This window comes from Pelophylax lessonae, assembly GCF_965119305.1.
Source record: "Pelophylax lessonae genome assembly, chromosome: 9".
Classification (NCBI taxonomy): domain Eukaryota; kingdom Metazoa; phylum Chordata; class Amphibia; order Anura; family Ranidae; genus Pelophylax; species Pelophylax lessonae.
Genome location: NC_138776.1, coordinates 4948131 through 4969355, shown reverse-complemented (window position 1 = coordinate 4969355; position 21225 = coordinate 4948131). Strand labels below are relative to the sequence as shown.

The 21225-nt window shown below is 46.4% G+C and overlaps 1 protein-coding gene and 1 pseudogene across 2 annotated transcripts; both read left to right on the top strand.

Annotated features, from left to right (window-relative positions):
* Positions 1–344: 344 nt before the first annotated feature.
* Positions 345–11714, top strand: LOC309563265 (complement C1r-A subcomponent-like; the record flags this gene model as incomplete). Its single annotated transcript, XM_082267670.1, has 2 exons — positions 345–387; positions 10781–11714. The coding sequence occupies 2 exons, from the start codon at positions 345–347 to the stop codon at positions 11554–11556; spliced, it is 819 nt and encodes a 272-aa protein (XP_082123796.1). The 3' UTR covers positions 11557–11714.
* A 316-nt stretch (positions 11715–12030) lies between these two features.
* LOC309563264 (complement C1s subcomponent-like) lies at positions 12031–20454 on the top strand (annotated as a pseudogene). Its single transcript has 3 exons — positions 12031–12108; positions 13827–13998; positions 19548–20454. The product of its transcript is annotated as a complement C1s subcomponent-like (transcript).
* Positions 20455–21225: the final 771 nt, after the last annotated feature.

Genomic DNA, 21225 nt, shown 5'->3' with positions numbered 1-21225 from the left:
CCTCAAAGTCAGCCTAATCCAAGGATTGCACTGGATTAAGTCTCGGAACCGGCGGAGCTCTTCGCTTGCACGTCCGCCTCGGTTCCCTTCCGGACACGCCCCCGCGTTTTTGTTAGTGGATGGATTTACAGCTGCAGAATTATTACACTCAGATGTCTTGTAGAGATTCTGTTGAACAAACATATCCAACTCTCAGGACTTCATCATAGTGCACAGCCTGTTATGCATATATATATATACTCAATCAGATGTTAATGGAGAGATAGAATATATTAGGATGTAAAGATGAGAGACAGGCTGTTATATGGTGAGCAATAGGAGTAGTATGAGGAGAGTTGCAGGTGATGGTAAAGCAGCTAGGTTCTGATGCCAAGTATAGTGCAGATGGTAAGAGGACACAGATGGAGTATACTTTAGACAGAGTAACCTAGTGCAAGGATAGTTGAAGGTAGTCCCAAGAGCTAACAGTCTATGCAGATGATAGGGAATAGATAGATAGATATAGTCCTGGTAATTGCAGTAGATGACAGTAGGAGATTGGTTAGTAAGGAATCCCCTGCGGGGTACTTATCACTTAGATAGGTTAGTAGTAACAGTGTCCATTAGAGAGAGGTGATCCCGTAGCGGGATACGGATCACCAGCGAGGTTCCGGCTTCAGTTCAGCAAAGGGAATAGTCAGCAGCTCCGACTTCACAGGAGAAGGTGCGGTGAACATGTGGTTTGAACGAGCGATGAGTGAGAGAAAGCCGGCGATTGAAATAGCCGCTCATAGCGGCGCTCTGCAATGATGTCATCCGGTCTTAAAGGTATATGCGTCTCTTGTTACACAAGATGGGACGCAATTAGCAGAGGAGAAATTTGGAAGCAAGGGTACCAGAGGTACCAGAACATTACAGTACCCCCCCCCCCCTTAAGGCCGGCTCCGGAAGGCCTCTAGAAATGTTTTTTCTGGATATTTCGAGTGGAAATTGCGAATCAGTCTAGGGGCATGTATATCGGAGGTATCCAGCCAGGTGTCATCTTGGGGCCCATAGTTCTTCCATCGTACAAGATACTGGAGTCTTTTTCTATGGAAACGGGAATCCAAAATCTCTTTTATTTCAAATTCTTCTCCACCTTCCACTTGTACAGGAGGTGGAGGTGAGATAGTAGGCCTTATTCCTTGGTTTGGAACATGGGGCTTCAGTAGCGACACATGGAATATGGGATGTATCTTGAGGTCCGTTGGTAATGTGAGTTGTACTGCAGCTTTTCCAATAAGTTTCTCTATTGGGAAAGGTCCCAGAAATAGAGGTCCAAGTTTTTTACTAGGGATTTTTAATCTCAGATTTTTTGTAGAAAGCCAAACAAGATCCCCAATGGCATATTGGGGAGAGGGTTTCCTACGGAGGTCGTAGTACTTCTTTTGTTGGCTATGAGCATGTGATATGGTATTATTGAGTAATCCCAGAGAATCCTTTATCTGGGCGAGATAATCAGATGCCACTGGATTACTTGATGGTAAGATACGTGGAGGAAGGAGTGTGGGATGAAACCCATAATTCAGGTAAAACGGACTTTGTCTAGTAGTGCTATGAGTCGCGTTGTTATAGGCGAACTCCGCCAGTGGGAGGAGATCTGCCCAATCGTCCTGTAGATACGAAGTATAGCAATGCAGATACTGTTCAATGCACTGGTTAACTCTCTCTGTCTGTCCGTTGTTCTGAGGGTGGTAGGGAGAAGTAAGTTTACGCTCTATTCGTAGTATCTGACATAGAGCTAACCAAAATTTTGAGATGAATTGTGAACCACGGTCAGACAGCAGTGTTTTGGGAATACCATGTAACTTAAAGACATGTTTCACAAGTAATTCTGCTGTTTGTTTGGATGAAGGTAGTTTTCGGATAGGAGTGAAATGTGCCATCTTGGTCAGATAGTCCACTGACACCAAGATGGTGTTGAATCCTTTGGAAGGTGGTAATTCCACTATGAAGTCTAAGGATACCACTTCCCACGGAACCTGGGGTATCGGTAAACTACAAAGTAACCCCGATGGTTTTGTGTTGTCAATTTTAGATCTTGCACAGATATCACAAGATGAAACGAACTTTTTTACGGTTGTCTTCATGTCTGGCCACCAAAACTGCCTAGTAAGTAGATTGAAAGTTTTAGTCATACCCATATGTCCTGCCATAGGTACATCATGCGACAATTCTAAGATCTTGGTTCGCATAGTAGGGGGTATGTATAATTTATCGTTGTAGTAGAGGAAGCCTTCTGCGTCAGTAGTTAGTTGTGGTGGAGGTGAGTCCAGTCCTATGCTATGCAAAATCTCTTCCTTCAGGGAGCGAACGACACCGATAATACGTTCAAGTGGTATTATAGGAACTGAGGGAACCTCGGTACAATCCTTCTCGGCTAGTCGTGAAAGTGCATCCGCTTTTTTATTTTTGTCTGCAGGCGTGTAAGTCACTAAAAAATTAAATCTCAGAAAGAATAACGACCACCGTACCTGCCGGTGGGAAAGAGTTCTATTAGTCCGAAGGTATTGAAGGTTTTTGTGATCAGTATATATTAGGATTGGCAATTGAGTGCCCTCAAGTAGATGTCGCCAATTCTCTAACGCCAGTTTTATGGCTAGTAACTCCTTCTCACCTACTGGGTAGTTCACCTCGGGGCTGCTTAATGACTTTGAGAAGAAAGCAACTGGGTGAAGAGGTGAGGTGTTTGTTGGTCGTTGTGAGAGAACTGCTCCTACTGCCATATTTGACGCATCTACCTCCAAGATGTATTGAAGGGATGGGTCTGGATGGCATAGTATGGGGGCAGGAGTAAAGCTTGATTTCAGCAGACAGAATGCTCCATTTGCTTCTTTTGACCAATTAAATGGTTTCTTTGTGCTTGTGAGTTGTGTGAGAGGTTTCACAATCGCAGAGAAATTCTTAATGAATTTCCTATAGTAGTTAGAGAATCCTAGGAACCTTTGTAATGCTTTGCGAGTGGTTGGCACAGGCCAATCCAGAATGCAGGATATTTTGCTCATGTCCATTTTGATTCCATTTTTAGATATAATATATCCTAGGAATAGTACTTCCTCCTTATGGAACAAACATTTTTTGGATTTAACATATAAGTTATGTGCAAGTAGTCTTGACAACACAAGTCTCACATGTTTTATGTGCTCAGGTAAGGAATGAGAGTAGATAAGTATATCGTCCAAATATACTACAACACAAACATCAAGCAAGTCTCTGAATATCTCATTTATAAACCGTTGGAAGGCTGCAGGAGCATTGCATAGCCCAAATGGCATTACAAGGTACTCAAACAGTCCGTATCTGGTTCTGAATGCCTTCTTCCATTCATCCCCTTTACGGATTCGAATTAAATTGTATGCCCCTTTTAGGTCCAATTTTGAAAAGAAAGAAGCCCCACGCACCTGTTCGATAAGTTCAGGAATAAGAGGTAAAGGATAACGATCCTTTATTGTAATGGCATTTAATTGTCTGAAATCAATGATAGGCCTAAGGCTAGAATCCTTATTGCGGACAAAGAAGAGTCCAGCAGCAGTGGAGGAAGTAGAAGGTCGGATGAATCCTTTTGCCAAGTTCTCATCCAGATACTCCTTAAGGTGAGAGAGTTCATCCTGTGAGAGAGGATAAACATGTCCGAAAGGCAACTTGCTATTAGGGAGTAGATCGATACAACAATCATAGTCCCTATGAGGAGGTAGCATTTGAGCGTTTTTCTCAAGAAAAACCTCCGATAAATCCTGATAACATTTGGGTATAATGTCATCCGGCAATACAGACAGGATCCTATCATATGTGGGGAGTTTACACGTTGTTTCACAATAGTGAGAAGAAAAGGCTAGCGTTCTTGTTTTCCAATCGATGATTGGTTGATGTATGTGTAACCAGGGAAGTCCCAAAATGATTGGAAAATGTGGAGAAGTCAACACATCAAAGGTGGTGGTCTCCACATGAGACTCGTCAGCAGTTACAAGGAGTGCCTGTGTCTGACTGGTGATAGGACCAGAGGATAAAGGGGTACCGTTAATAAAACTAACGGAGACAGGGTTGGGTTTTGAAACAATAGATATTTTATTAAGGGAGACAAAACAAATGTCAATGTAGTTTCCACAAGATCCTGTGTCGATCATAGCCTTGGTGGTGATCCTAGTTTGGTCCCACTGCAATGTTAAATGAACAAAAAGATAAGGATTAGAAAAGGAAGTTGTGAGTCCCCCTAGCAAGACATTTGAACACTCACCCTCTTTTCTGCGGACAAGGGGACAGCTGTTTATCAAATGATTCGAGGATGCGCAGTACATGCAAAGATGTTCGGTTTTCCTCCTGGCACGTTCAGAAAGGGTCAGAGGTGGGCGTATCATTCCTACTTCCATAGGAGTAGGGTCAGCAGGCAACATCCGAGAAGGACTGGAAAATGGTGAGCCCATCTTCTCAGCCTTTCTTTCTCGTAGTCGTCTGTCAATATTGATACTGGTCTGTATCAGTCCCTCTAGAGTGCCAGGTAAATCCGCTCGGGCGAGCTCGTCTTTAACGGCCTCAGATAGGCCGAGTCTAAACTGCGTTCGCAAAGATGTGTCGTTCCACCCTGAATCAGGGGACCATCTTTTAAAATTTGCCACAAAATCTTCTACAGGTCTCCTTCCTTGTTTTAAGGCCCGTAACTGGGTGTCAGCGGTACTCTGCTTATTGGGGTCTTCATATAGACTAGCGAGTTGTGCTAGAAATAAAGGGTAAGAATTAAGGAGTGGATCATCCTTTTCAAAGAGAGCGTCTGCCCAGGCCCGGGGTTCACCCGTTAAATAGGAGATGACGGTACAAACCTTAATTTGGTCAGTGGTGTAGGTTAGAGGTTTTAACAAAAAAAGCAATCGACATGCGTTTTTAAATTCACGGAATTTGCTCCGATCACCAGAAAACACTAAAGGAGGGTTTATCTTAGGCTCACGGGGCTGAGCAGCAGAAAGCTGTGTGAGACGGCCAACCTTCTGTCTCAAGGTCTGATTTTCGTTTTGTACCTCTGTAAGCGCAAGGATCAATGCATCTACTTGCTGTTTTAATTGTAGTACATGAGCGGGTAATTCTGCTGAATCCATATTTTTTTTTAAGGCTCGTTCAATCTGTAACGTTCATGCGTTTTTGTTAGTGGATGGATTTACAGCTGCAGAATTATTACACTCAGATGTCTTGTAGAGATTCTGTTGAACAAACATATCCAACTCTCAGGACTTCATCATAGTGCACAGCCTGTTATGCATATATATATATATACTCAATCAGATGTTAATGGAGAGATAGAATATATGAGGATGTAAAGATGAGAGACAGGCTGTTATATGGTGAGCAATAGGAGTAGTATGAGGAGAGTTGCAGGTGATGGTAAAGCAGCTAGGTTCTGATGCCAAGTATAGTGCAGATGGTAAGAGGACACAGATGGAGTATACTTTAGACAGAGTAACCTAGTGCAAGGATAGTTGAAGGTAGTCCCAAGAGCTAACAGTCTATGCAGATGATAGGGAATAGATAGATAGATATAGTCCTGGTAATTGCAGTAGATGACAGTAGGAGATTGGTTAGTAAGGAATCCCCTGCGGGGTACTTATCACTTAGATAGGTTAGTAGTAACAGTGTCCATTAGAGAGAGGTGATCCCGTAGCGGGATACGGATCACCAGCGAGGTTCCGGCTTCAGTTCAGCAAAGGGAAATGTCAGCAGCTCCGACTTCACAGGAGAAGGTGCGGTGAACATGTGGTTTGAACGAGCGATGAGTGAGAGAAAGCCGGCGATTGAAATAGCCGCTCATAGCGGCGCTCGGCAATGATGTCATCCGGTCTTAAAGGTATATGCGTCTCTTGTTACACAAGATGGGACGCAATTAGCAGAGGAGAAATATGGAAACAAGGGTACCAGAGGTACCAGAACATTACAGACTCCAGCCTGGACCAATCATGATTCAGGACATCCATGCTGACCTCGTTGGGGGCAGTGTTGGTGCATGCATCAGTCACTCACCGTCACCGCCCGGTCACCTTCCTGCAGCCGAAGAGGAGTCTCCAGAGAAGAAGCCGGCGCCGCTCACCTTCCTGCCGCCCGCCGCATAAGAGGAGAGGCCGAGAGGGAGAAGCGCCGCTCACCTTCCCGCCGCACGAAGAAGAGGAGAGGGAGAAGCCGCTCACCTTCCCGCCGGTTCCCGCAGAACGAAGAGGACGGAGTCGGAGGAGAAGCCGCCGTGACTCACAGGGCTCCAGCGGCCTCCAGGTAAGTGCACTGCTCTCAGTCAGGAACGCACGCTAAACTCTGCATTGGGGACATGTACACTGATCAATGCATTGATGGGGGCACACACGCTAAACTCTGCATTGGGGACATGTACACTGATCAATGCATTGATGGGGGCACACACGCTAAACTCTGCATTGGGGACATGTACACTGATCAATGCATTGATGGGGGCATGCACGCTAAACTCTGCATTGGGGACATGTACACTGATCAATGCATTGATGGGGGCACGTACGCTAAACTCTGCATTGGGGACAAGATTGTACACTGTTCAATGCATTGAAGGGGGCACGCACGCTAAACTCTGCATTGGGGACATGTACACTGTTCAATGCATTGAAGGGGGCACGCACGCTAAACTCTGCATTGGGGACATGTACACTGTTCAATGCATTGAAGGGGGCACGCACGTTAAACTCTGCATTGGGGACATGATGATTGTACGCTGTCAATGCATTGAAGGGGGCACGCATGCTAAACTCTGCATTGGGGACATGTACGCTGGTCACTGCATTGGGGGCATGGTATGCTGGTCACTGCATTGGGGGCATGGTATGCTGGTCACTGCATTGGGGACATGTACGCTGGTCACTGCATTGGGAGCATGTACACTGGTCACTGCATTGGGAGCATGTACGCTGGTCACTACATTGAAAGGGGCATGTATACTGGTCACTACATTGAAAGGGGTCATGTATGCTGGTCACTACATTGAAAAGGGGCATGTAAACTGGTCACTACATTAAAAGGGGCATGTATACTGGTCACTACATTGAAAGGGGCATTTATACTGATCACTACATTGAAAGGGGGCATTTATACTGGTCACTACATTGAAAGGGGGCATGTATGCTGGTCACTACATTGAAAGGGGCATGTATACTGGTCACTACATTGAAAGGGGGCATGTACGCTGGTCACTGCATTGAAAGAGGGCATGTATGCTGGTCACTGCATTGAAAGGGGGCATGTACGCTGGTCACTGCATTAAAAGGGGGTCTGTACTGTGGGGTTTGTGCTAGGGGGCCTGTACTGTGGGATTAGTGCTAGGGGGCCTGCACTGTTGGATTAGTGCTAGGGGGCCTGTACTGTGGAGTTTGTGCTAGGGGGCCTGTACTGTGGGGTTTGTGCCACTCTCAGTCAGTGTATCCCATAATAGGGTGTCTCTCACAGTATATCCCATAATAGGGCCCCTGCTCCCTATTATGGGATATACTAGTACTGAGAGACCCCTTAATATGTGATATATTGGGAGAATTTGTTCACGCAAGCAAAATACAGAGGACAAAATGGGTGGAGTATATAAGGGGTGGGGCTTCTGAGAAATGGGAGGGGTCAAAATAGAAGGGCGGGGTCTTGCACCCCCTCCATCTTAAAACTTCACCAGCCGCCACTGCCACCTATAAATTTCTTAAGATAGCTTTAACACCCCTTGATCCTTTGTGGGGACAGAGACTGGGACAGCTGTCTAACCTCTCCCCAACACTTCCTTTCCTTCTTCCCAACCTGTCTCCCCCCCCTCACCCCCCGTTCTCTCTCCCCCTCTCGACTCCCCCTCCCCCTCTTCCCCATCTCCCAATAGGTCCAACATATACTTTACTTGGGGGGGCCTGAACCTCTTGCCCTTAGGGTGGGAGAGACAGGTCTTCCCCCATATTCTCCTACCATACAGCAAGACAACGTAACATATGCCTCCAATATACTATGCAATAATGTTATGACCACACTTTAACCACCTGCCATAACCATTGCAGACACTGCCTCTCTCCACTTATGAGATCAAAACAAAAAGACACAAGCTCAACCGCAATAATCTCTATTCCTCAAAGTACAGTTCCTTTATCATTATTGTGTATATGATCTCATTTATTATTCCACTCAAGTAATCATAAGTATAATATATGTAGAAAGGAGTTGACACAAATTATACCACAACACCACAATTAAGCTGATTATACAAGTACCCTTTTATGTTACCATATGATTGACAGTCGATCACGGTGCTAGCTAATACAACTGTTCTATGTTTTCCATGCTTTTATTATTGAATGTTACTAAATGTTTGAATTCAGCATTGCTAAAGCTGTATGTTATCCCTTTCATATTTAATAAAAACATTTTGGAAGAAAAAAAAAAAAAGAGAACCTATTACTCTGTGTTCTATAGGTAAAGCATAAGATCATTTTATCGTTGTAATGACCATGGTGGAGCAACAAATACTAAATGGTGTAGGCAGTGCTACTCTCAGTAGGGTGATTTTCGTGGGTTGGATGTGGTGTAACACTTTGTTGGTGGAGCCTCATGGAACTTGAATACTTCTAGACATAGGCGTGCGCACAGTGTGTGCTGGTTGTGCCTGGGTACACCCTAATCACCCTATGTGGTGCCGATACCCCCTGCTTCCCATCTCCCCTCTGCAGTGCTGTCAGCTTCCCTCCTCTCCTCTCAGGGGCGGGGAAGGGACTGGTAAATTTTTAATTAACTGGCCTTCCTTTTCTGAATGAACACAGTGAGTGATCTGTACCAATCGCAGCTGTCTTCATTCTTAACTGAAGCATAGTAAACTAGATTTACTGAAGGGTGCAGAGAAAGGGACTGGGGAATCTCTGCCCTCAGTTTCTTTCTCTGTCTCAAAAGTGAGACATCAAGGGTCTGTTTGGGCCCATGATATTTCACCAAAGCCCCATAACAGGGCTCTTAAAAAAATTGCAAAAAATAAAAAAATAATAATAATAATAATAATAATAAAAATAAAAAATGACACCGTCCACTGCCCTACTGACACCATCCTCTGCCCTACTGACACCATCCACTGCTCTACCGACACCATCCACTGCTCTACCGACACCATCCACTGCTCTACCGACACCATCCACTGCTCTACTGACACCGTCCTCTGCTCTACTGACACCGTCCACTGCTCTACTGACACCGTCCACTGCTCTACTGACACCATCCACTGCCCTACTGACACCATCCACTGCTCTACCGACACCATCCACTGCTCTACTGACACCGTCCACTCCTCTACTGACACCATCCACTGCTCTACTGACACTGTCCTCTGCTCTACTGACACCACCTACTGCTCTACTGACACCGTCCACTGCTCTACTGACACCGTCCACTGCTCTACTGACACCATCCACTGCTCTACTGACACCGTCCACTCCTCTACTGACACCATCCACTGCTCTATTGACACCATCCACTGCTCTACTGACACTGTCCTCTGCTCTACTGACACCACCCACTGCTCTACTGACACCGTCCTCTGCTCTACTGACACCGTCCACTGCTCTACTGACACCGTCCACTGCTCTACTGACACCGTTCACTGCCCTACTGACACCATCCTCTGCCCTACTGAGACCATCCACTGCTCTACCGACACCATCCACTGCTCTACCGACACCATCCACTGCTCTACCGACACCATCCACTGCTCTACTGACACCGTCCACTGCTCTACTGACACCATCCACTGCTCTACCGACACCATCCACTGCTCTACCGACACCATCCACTGCTCTACTGACACCGTCCACTGCCCTACTGACACCGTCCACTGCTCTACTGACACCATCCACTGCCCTACTGACACCGTCCACTGCTCTACCGACACCGTCCACTGCCCTACTGACACCATCCACTGCCCTACTGACACCATCCACTGCCCTACTGACACCATCCACTGCTCTACCGACACTGTCCACTGCTCTACTGACACCATCCACTGCCCTACTGACACTGTCCACTGCCCTACTGACACCATCCACTGCCCTACTGACACCATCTACTGTTCTACTGACACCGGTCACTGCTCTTCTGACACCGTCCACTGCTCTACTGACATCGTCCACTGCTCTACTGACACCGTCCACTGCTCTACTGACACCATCCACTGCTCTACTGACATTGTCCACTGCTCTACTGACACCGTCCACTGCTCTACTGACACCATCCACTGCCCTATGGACACCATCCACTGCTCTACTGACACCATCCACTGCCCTACTGGCACCATCCACTGCCCTACTGACATCGTCCACTGCTCTGCTGACACCATCCACTGCTCTACTGACACCATCCACTGCCCTACTGACATTGTCCACTGCTCTACTGACACCGTCCACTGCTCTACTGACACCATCCACTGCCCTATGGACACCATCCACTGCCCTACTGACATCGTCCACTGCTCTGCTGACACTGTCCACTGCCCTACTGACACCGCCCACTGCCCTACTGACATCGTCCACTGCTCTGCTGACACTGTCCACTGACCTACTGACACCGCCCACTGCCCTACTGACACCGTCCACTGCTCTACTGACACCGTCCACTGCTCTGCTGATATACATGCAACGTGTGTTTGTGGTCTGGTGTGCACACTCTAATGCAATACTTATAGAATGCTACCAAACATTGTACAGCAATGTGTACTGGTGATGTCAGGTGACTAATTGTGAGCTCTTGTGCCCCCCAGTGTGCGGAAAACCTTCAAATCCCGTCATTGGACACGGCCGTATTATTGGAGGTGAAACAGCAGAACCGGGCAACTTCCCTTGGCAAGTGCTACTGAAAGCTGATACACATAGCATTGGTGGTGGCGTTCTGATAGGAGAACATTGGGTGATGACAACTGCCAGTGCAATAGAAGCTGGAGAGTCAGATGACTATGTCCAAGACACTCTTATTTTTATCGGCAACACAAATTTGGTGAAGCGGAAGAAACGAGGTCCTTTGGCAGTTCAGGAATTTTATGTGCATCCAAAGTACACCAAGGGCAATTTTGACCACGACATCGCTCTGATTCGCCTGAAGGAGCCCATCGTCATGAACGAGAACATCTCTCCCATCTGCCTCCCCGAAGACGGTGATGAGTCCTTGTATGACGCCGGCAATGTGGGGTATGTAAGTGGATTTGGAGCGACAGAGAGGAGACGTCCTTCCATACTTCTGAAATACGTGGCTCAGAGGGAAAGATGCCAGCAACAACTAGAGGAGATACAGAGGACCAGACCTAACGATACAATTCCAGAATTCACAGAGAACATGTTCTGCGCTGGTTATACAGAAGGTGCGCTTCTGCAGAAAGACGCATGTAATGGAGATGCTGGGGGGGCATTTGCCTCCCTAAACGAGGACAAGTGGGTGGTCGCGGGTATTGTGTCCTGGGGTTTTGCTTGCGGTACTCACTATGGGTTTTACACCAAAGTCATAAATTACATGGATTGGATTAAAGGCCATCTGCTCTCATAGAAGAATAATTCTAACACCAGTTATCATTCAGAATAGAATAGAATAGAATAGAATAGAATAGAATAGAATGAGATTTATTGTCATTGTAGAAAACAAATTCACAATTAAATTACATTTCTACTCCTTCTTCTTCTGCACATTATTCATACATCACAATCATCAACAGCATTTACCCAGGGCCGGGACAAGGGGTGGGCAAAAGGGACAGCTGCCCTGGGCACTGTGGTATCATGTGATGTGGGGGGGGGGGGGCGCCTCAGGGAGTTTGGAGCTTAGGGGGAAATTGGGGGGGTTGTAAGTAAGGGTCCTCCATAAACCACTTGCTTACCCGCCACAGAACACATCCTGCGGTGGGGCAGCAAGTTCAGGCACAATCATCTACATGTACGTCATGTGCCTGCTCCGGGTTTAGGAGCATGCTGAGCACCCCCCCTGAGGCATGCAGTGCCTCCCCATCCCCCCTCCCCGTGACCAATGGACACAGTGGATCCTGACACTTGGGGCCTGGTGAAAAATACAGTCGTTCATAACAGCTGTGCTGCCTATGCTGTGGTTGGCCTACAGATATCACATGATACCTGGTCCAATCAAAACACTCTGTACTCAGGGCCGGCACAAAGGGGTGGGCAGGAGGGACGGCTGCCCTGGGAACTGTGGTATCATATGAGGTGGCGTGGTGCCACAAGGAGATTGGGGGGTAAGTGGAATTTGGGCGGCAGGGCCGGGACAAGGGGTGGACAGGAGGGCACGGCTGCCCTGGGCGCAATGGTTTATTGCAGGGATGGGGCGCCCCCACCCTAACCCAAAGGGAAAGGGGGGGGCGCAGTTTGGAATCTTTGTCCTGGGCACTGGATGACCTTGCCCTGGCAATGATAGGGGGTAAGTATTTTTCTGGGAGGGGAAATTAGGGACGGGGAGTTCTAAGGTAATTTAGGGGGATTTGTGTTGGGATGGAGGGAAGAAGATTCCTGCTAGGAGGGGAAATTTGGGGGGAAATGTGTGCTGGGAGGGGGGATTTGAAGTGGGAGGGAGAAAACGTGTAGTAGGAGGGAAATGTCACACCTCACAAGTCTTAGATGGGTACTGAGGAGCCCCTAGGGCAAAGGTTTACATTACTCAAAGGTCTGCTTAAAAATGTTTATCAGTAAAGAACATCAAACAAAACCAAGACATTTCAGAGGAAGAGCCCCCCCCCCCCTCCTTCTTCAGGGTAGATGTTCTCAGAATCACAATGCTATGCACTAGAGCAATGGTTCTCAACCACTGGGCCATGGCCAACATCCAGGCTGCAGCTTAATGTGTCCTGGGACTCCACCAAGATGAAGATCTCTAAACTCCCACAGTGCCTGCCAGCTCCCATAGTGCTCTCCAACCTCCAGGCCACTTTAGAGCCTTCAGCCTCCACAGTGCCCCCCCCCCCCCAACCTCCCACAGCCTACTGCGGAGCTTTCAGTCCTCCATAGTGCTGACAACCTCCAATTGTGTCCCACAATGCCCTTAAAAACTTCCATGGTGCCCTTCAGCACCCTCCATAACCCTCATTACCTAAAGGTCCACCACATCTGCTGCATGGGGAAAAGCAAGAGAAGGGGGGGGGGGTGCTGGGAAGGATGTGAGCCTGAACTGGTTAGTGTGAAGTCCTCTGCCATCCTGGATGGAGAGGTACTTGTGTAATAAATACTGATATATTAATACTACACTTAGTTGGCGCCTCCTCTTCTCTTGCTTTCCATATGACTTACAGAGTTCCTGGACACACTCCGAGGATGGCTGCCTCTTTTTAGTGTTTTTATTCTTCTGATTGGACTAGTAGACTTTTATTACCCCTAAGCATCTGCTTATTTGAGAGACGTATACCATATGGAGCGCCAGATCCCCACTCTTGTACGTTTTTTGACATCTGCTGCAGAGTCCCGGAATTCACTCAAGAGCCCCCATCCCCGCAGTGACATCCAGTCCCATCCAGAGTCTTCCAACATTTCAATACATGTTTGCATTCCAATCATTTTATTGCGGGGGCATGAACTTTAATTTTGATTGTTGGGGTATAGAAAGTTTTAGAAGAATTTACTGGGTCCTGGACGCAAAAAGATTGGGAACCAATGTACTACAGGACCTATGTCAAGGCTTGTTATAGATTATAGAACTACCCCATAGAGAATCCAAAAGCCCCATTATTTTGTCTCCTCCTGAAGGTATGTAAATCACAAACAACCCCCCTGTCAGGGCTATTTCAGGGATTGACTCATTGACCTTTCATTCTATCCCAGTTCATCGATCATCATCTTCAAAAATTCAGCAAGAATCTACCCATCTATCTCAAACACCACAGATTTGCTTTTAACTTTGCAAGAAAAGACATGAACCAAGACGTTACACTGGTTGACTTTGGAATGGGCTTGAATCAATACCAACATGTAGCCACCCTGCCTTGGTCCCGCTGTATGTAGGGATGTAGCCACTCTGCCTTGGTCCCGCTGTATGTAGGGACGTAGCCACCCTGCCTTGGTCCCACTGTATGTAGGGATGTAGCCACTCTGCCTTGGTCCCGCTGTATGTAGGGATGTAGCCACCCTGCCTTGGTCCCACTGTATGTAGGGAAGTAGCCACCCTGCCTTGGTCCCACTGTATGTAGGGATGTAGCCACCCTGCCTTGGTCCCACTGTATGTAGGGATGTAGCCACCCTGCCTTGGTCCCGCTGTATGTAGGGACGTAGCCACCCTGCCTTGGTCCCACGGTATGTAGGGATGAAGCCACCCTGCCCTGGTCCCACTGTATGTAGGGATGAAGCCACCCTCTCTTGCCCACTCCCTAAATGAATTATGGAATTTAGGATTTTTGGTGTTATCGCTCTCACTCTCTCATACTGGTCACTGGAAGTTCAACATGGCACCTCATGGCAAAGAACTCTCTGAGGATTTGAAAAAAGAATTGTTGCTCTACATAAAGATGGCCTAGGCTATAAGAAGATTGCCAAGACCCTGAAACTGAGCTGCAGCACGGTGTCCAATAGGCCAAATAGACGTATGAGTGCTGCCAGCATTGCTGCAGAGGTTGAAGGGGTGGGGGAGGGGTCAGCCTGTCAGTGCTCAGACCATACGCCGAACACTGCATCAAATTGGTCTGCATGGCTGTCATCCCAGAAGGAAGTCTCTTCTAAAGATGATGCACAAGAAAGCCCACAAACAGTTTGCTGAAGACAAGCAGACTAAGGACATGGATTACTGGAACCATCTCCTGTGCTCTGATGAGACCAAGATAAACTTATTTGGTGTCAGATGGTGTCAGGTGTGTGTGGCGGCAACCAGGTGAGGAGTACAAAGACAAGTGTGTCTTCCTACAGTCAAGCATTGTGGTGGGAGTGTCATGGTCTGGGGCTGCATGAGTGCTGCCGGCACTGGGGAGCTACAGATCATTGAGGGAACCATGAATGCCAACATGTACTGTGACATACTGAAGCAGAGCATGATCCCCTCCCTTCAGAGACTGGGGGGCAGGGCAGTATTCCAACATGATAACAACCCCAAACACTCCTCCAAAATGATCACTGCCTTAATAAAGAAGCTGAGGGTAAAGATGATGGACTGGCCAAGTACAGGTATATCTCTAGACCTAAACCCTATTGAGCATCTATGGGGCATCCTCAAACAGAAGGTGGAGGAGCGAAAGGTCTCTAACATCCATGTAGTCATGGAGGAGTGGAAGAGGACTCCAGTGGCACCCCCTTTCACTGTAACACTCTGGATTAGCTGGCTCCTTGATCCCCTTGACCTTTCTGGAGTGGTCCCCTCTCCTAGGTAGACCCCTGGGCAGATCCTTAAGTACTCATGATGCTGTTTTTCCAGAAGTCTTCTGCCCAGCAGCTTCGCTGGTCAGCACACTGGATCCTCTGCAGCACAGCTCAACCCCTGGTCCCTAGGCTGACCACCTGGACCAACTCCCTCACTTCAGCAGGAGGAGAGACATCCATCCACCTCCTCCTGGGACTCTGCTCCCGCCAAAAGACACTGTCACATGTCCCCTCAGCATTTATTCCCAATCCCAGGATGCATTGCAGCAATACCCTCCCACTGGGACAGTCATAAACCCTGGTGTGCTATTGGCTAGGTTTACTCCACTGTCCAACAAGATCCCTCATTGGATACAGTGGGGAGGCTCCCCAGACTCAATAAGTCACACCTGGAAGCATGTGACAGACTAAACTGACAGAGCAGGCCCTCCTGATAAGCAGACAGGGCCACTTTATATTTTACCTAGCACCTACTTAGGAGGGTGCTACAAACATAGTTACATAGTTACATAGTTGGTGAGGTTGAAAAAAGACATCAGTCCATCCAGTTCAACCTATGATGTGTGTGTGTGTTTTCTTTTAACCGTACATTGTATACCCCTGTATGTTGTACATTGTATACCCCTGTATGTTGTACATTGTATACCCCTGTATGTTGTACATTGTATACCCCTGTATGTTGTACATTGTATACCCCTGTATGTTGTGGTCTCTAAGGTGCCCATCTAACAGTTTTTTGAAACTATCAATGCTCCCTGCTGATACGACTGCTTGTGGAAGAGAATTCCACATCCTTACCGCTCTTACAGTGAAGAACTCCTTAAGGTTAAACCGCCTTTCCTCTAGTTTTAGTGAGTGGCCACGTGTCTTATTGTATCTCCTTTCTCTGAATAGTTTGTTCCTTATGCTAGGGTCACCAGTACAGTATTTGTACATTGATATCATATCCCCCCTCAATCCTCTCTTCTCCAGAGAGAAAAGGTTCAGTGCTTGTAGTCTTTCCTCATAGCTGATGTCCTCCATTCCCCTAATTATTTTTGTTGCCCTTCTCTGGACTCTCTTCAGTTCCAGCACATCCTTCCTGAGGACCGGTGCCCAGAACTGGACAGCATACTCCAGATGTGACCAGACCAGAGTCTTGTAGAGTGGGAGAATAATCTCTTTATTTCTGGAGTGAATCCCCTTTTTTATACATCCCAGTATTCTGTTGGCTTTGCTTGCAGCGGCTTGGCATTGCATGCCACTGCCAAGCCTGTTGTCTACCAGTACCCCCAGGTCCTTTTCCATCCTAGACTCACCCAGAGGTTCCCCCCCTAGTGAGTAGCTTGCTTTCTGGTTTCTGGCCCTCAAGTGCATTACTTTACATTTTTCAACATTAAACCTCATCTGCCATGTAGTTGCCCACCCCATTATTTTGTTCAGGTCCGCTTGCAAGGTTTCCACATCCTGCATAGAAGATATTGGCATGCCTAATTTAGTATCATCTGCAAATACTGAGATTGTACTAGATATCCCCTCCTCTAGATCATTTATGAATAAATTAAACAGGATTGGTCCCAGGACAGAACCCTGGGGGACCCCACTTTCCACACCCGCCCAATCCGAGTACTCCCCATTAATCACCACCCTCTGTACTCTCCCCTGGAGCCAGTTCTCTATCCAGGTACTCACCTTATGGTCCATACCTACCTTCCTTAGTTTGTACAGTAAGCGTTTGCGGGGAACGGTGTCAAAGGCCTTTGCAAAGTCCAGATAAACCACATCCACCGGCCTTCCTTTATCCAGATACACCACATCCACAGACCTTCCTTTATCCAGATACACCACATCCACAGGCTTACCTTTATCTAGGTGGCAGCTCACTTCATCGTAGAAGGTTAATAGATTGGTTTGGCAAGAACGATATTTCATGAATCCATGCTGATTACTACTTATAATACCGTTTTCATTACTAAAGTCTTGTATGTGATCCCTTAACATCCCCTCCAATATTTTGCAGACTACAGATGTTAGGCTGACCGGCCTATAGTTACCTGGGATATATCTCGGCCCCTTTTTAAATATTGGTACCACGTTGGCTTTTTTCCAATCAGCTGGCACCATACCCATCTGTAAACTATCCTTAAAGATCAAGAATAATGGTCTGGCAATCACCTGGCTGAGCTCTTTAATAACCCTCGGGTGCAAGCCATCCGGTCCCGGTGATTTATTTATGTTAAGTTTCTCTAGTTTAGTTTTAAGTCTATCTTCTGTTAGCCATGGCGGTATTTCCTGAGGTGTATTATTTAATTCGGCCTTACAAGCTGGGTTAGTGTAGCCCCCCGATTCTTTTGTGAAGACTGAAGAGAAGAAATTATTTAACACTTCCGCCTTTTCCCTGTCCTCAGTGGCCATATTTCCTTTGTCATCTTTTATGGGGCCAATGTGTTCTGGCCTCGCTTTCCTACTATTTATATACTTAAAGAACTTCTTGGGGTTCTTTTTACTCTCCTCCGCTATATGTCTCTCGTGTTCTATTTTAGCCGCCCTGATTTCATCTTTACATTTCTTATTACACTCTTTGTAATGCTTAAATGCTGCCAATGACCCCTCAGTCTTGTATTTTTTGAAGGCCTTTTCATGTAATGAAATCTTTGATCTGATAGGACCTCGAGGTGACTCTAGATTTAGAGGATGCAGTTCTGAAGGTTTTAGAATTTCTGCATACCTTACAATGCCTGCATGGAAAGAACCCCTTCAACTTCCCAAACATCTCAAAGTTGCACACTACAAGGACAGTTGCTCCAGTGCTTAGCAAATGAGCAGAAGCTCTGCTGATTTCCATCATCCAATGGCATGCAAACAAAAATGCAATTTTTTAAATTTTCCTTGCATGGGATTGGGTATTCTTTGTCAAATCAAGCATTATCTCATTTACTAAACTCTGGAATAGCTGCATTTTCCAAAGTGCACAGTTTATTCGCCTTTAGCAAATATACCCCATAGTGTGATAATTCACCTTGTGCCACCACAAATATATTTGACTTCCATTCTATTGGTTGGTTAGAAATCCTTGAGTTATATGCATTGCACCGATGGTAATTGCCTGCTTAGGGTCATAGATATGACATTAATGATTTTATTTGAATTTATTGCTTTTTTTTAAAAACTTTGATTAACCACTTGCCGACCACTCACATGGAGAGTACTGCGGCAAAGTGGCTCATTATCGTCCAGCGACGTAGACCTACGTCACTGGACTCCTCCCCTTGTGGGCGGCGCTCGCGCGCTGCCGGAGGCTCGCTCCCGCTGTATTCAGACACAGCGGTAGTCGGGCCAGGGGAGGAGCGGCGGCGATGACCGCCGCTCTTCCCCGATCGTCAGGGATCGAGTGAGGAGATCCGCCCACTTGTGTAAACAAAGCGGGCGGATCTCCTAAGTGACAGACAGGGTCAGATTGTAGGATTCAGCATAGCTCAACCTGCAATCAGTCCCTGTGTCACACAGTCCCCTCCCCCCACACACGTCAGTAAGCACCAGGCATACATTAACCCCTCCCTCTCCAATAAAAGTTAACCCCTTCCCTGCCAGTGTCATTAGTACAGTGACAGAGCATATTTAAAGGACTGATTACTGTAGTAATGTCACTGGTACCCCCAAAAGTGTCAAAAATGTCAGTCAAGGGTCCGATCTGTTCGCCGCAATGTCACAGTCCCGCAAAAAAAAAAAAAAAAAAATCTCAGATCGCCGCCATTACTAGTTAAAAAAAAAAACAATAAAAATGACATAAATCTTTAGTTAGTAGCTGCGATAACTTGTACGCTAACCAATCAAAATACGCTTATTGAGAATTTTTTTGTCAAAGACATGTAGCTAAATACATTTTGGCCTAAATATATGACAAACATTGAATATATTGGATATTTTTTAACTGTCAAAGTAGAAAAATATTGTTATTTTTTCAAAATTGTCGCTTTTTTTTATTAATATCGCAAAAAATGAAAAGCGCAGAGGTGATCAAATACCACCAAATGAAAGCTCTGTTTGTGGGAAAAAAAGGACGTAAATTTTCTTTGGGTACGGCGTTGCATGACCACGCAATTGTCAGTTAAAGTCGCACAGTGCCGAATCGCAGAAAGTGGCCTGGGCGTAAAGCAGGAAAATCCTCCGGTGGTAAAGTGGTTAAGAACTCTTTAATATCTGTCTACTTTTTATTCCCAGTCTGTGGCAAAACCACCTTGCAGCTCCATTCCAGAATATATGGTGGCTCTCCAGCAGAGAACGGGTACTTCCCATGGATCGTCCATTTTCCATCAGGAGACATCGGAGGGGGATCACTCATATCCGATCAATGGGTCCTCACAGCTGCCCACGTGGTCCAAGACCATGACCAACCCAGTTTACTCGTCGGTGATGTCCTCCACAGTAGAGGAGTGGAGGTGATGGCCAAGAAGGTCATTATCCACCCCAGATGGATCCCAGGAAGTAACGATAAAAGAGAGAATTATGACAATGACGTTGCCCTCGTCCAGCTGAGTCGTAGGATTGAAATGGGTCCCTGTATATGTCCGGTATGTCTGCCGGAAAATATAGCGGACTCCTCCCCAGATATAGATGAAGTCGGGTATGTGGCAGGCTGGGGAAGGACATCGAATAGAGTGATAACCGCAGCTCTGCGGTATGCTCTCGTTTCTGTCCGCAAAACTGATTTGCAAGAAATCGGTAGTCACCGACCAAGTCTTTACCGATAACATGATCTGCGCAGGTGGAGGCGGTAAAGATAGCTGTCAAGGTGACAGTGGCGGTCCGCTCATGTTCAGGTATCTGTCCGAAGAAGTTAAGGACAATAGATTATATCTTGGAGGGATTGTCTCCTGGGGCCTTGAATGTGGCAAATTCGGAATGTACACCAGAGTGAGGAATTATCTGGAGTGGATCAAAGAGACGATAAAGCAGACGGAGAAGGAAGACGGCGAGCAGAAGGCCGAACTGCTGAAGATTTGTAAATAGAATAGTATGGTGCACAGGAAGTGACATCATTTCCTGTCTAGATGATGAATATGAAACGGGATATGTGAGCACAAATCCAAAAATATCATCACAATAAAATCAATATATAAATATTTTACTTATTACTCACTTATTCATGTCACTAATAATTTCCGTAGTGTTTTACATATTGTACACGTTTTGTTCGTCATTTATAAAATTCGCACACTTTCCTGTAAAAGGCAAGAAGTAACCCGGTGCTGCCGCAACTGCCAGCTGGAGACTGGAACCAAAAGCCACCGACACACCAAGGATCCTTCAAAGTGTAAATCCACTTTTATGGGGAAGAAAATAGCAAATAAAGAAAAAATAACATAGCGTATATAAATGTGACACAAATCATATTGTAATTGGATGTTATTAAAAATGACCTTTCCTTTTCAATCTGCAAGCGCTGTCATTTTCTGAAAATGCAATATGGCCACCTGGAGGCGCTCTGTACACAGAATGTATACTGGCCACACCCCCCAGAAACATAATTTCCTGCTTGTGTGATTGGCTCACCAATTTTCCCAGAAGTCTGCACTAAGATACAAGTCAGATTTCTGGCATCCCCTGCAACAAAAATGTCATTTTAGTGAGATACTCCCAATAGGAACACGTCTAAAGGGATGCAGGCCCAGCAGCTTTCCTCATTTGAGCCCTGCAACTGCACAGCTGATTGATAATTGTGAAACCACTCCCATTAGATCCACTTAGCACAGAGGAACACACAGGGATTTCTTCAGAATAGCAAAAGGTAGGAATCTGCAACGGTTGTTTCAATCGTTGTAATGTACAGAGATCACCTAGAGGGGAATGTTTATTTTCTCAACAAAACTTGAGAAAACAGAAAACCTGTCCTGAGTGG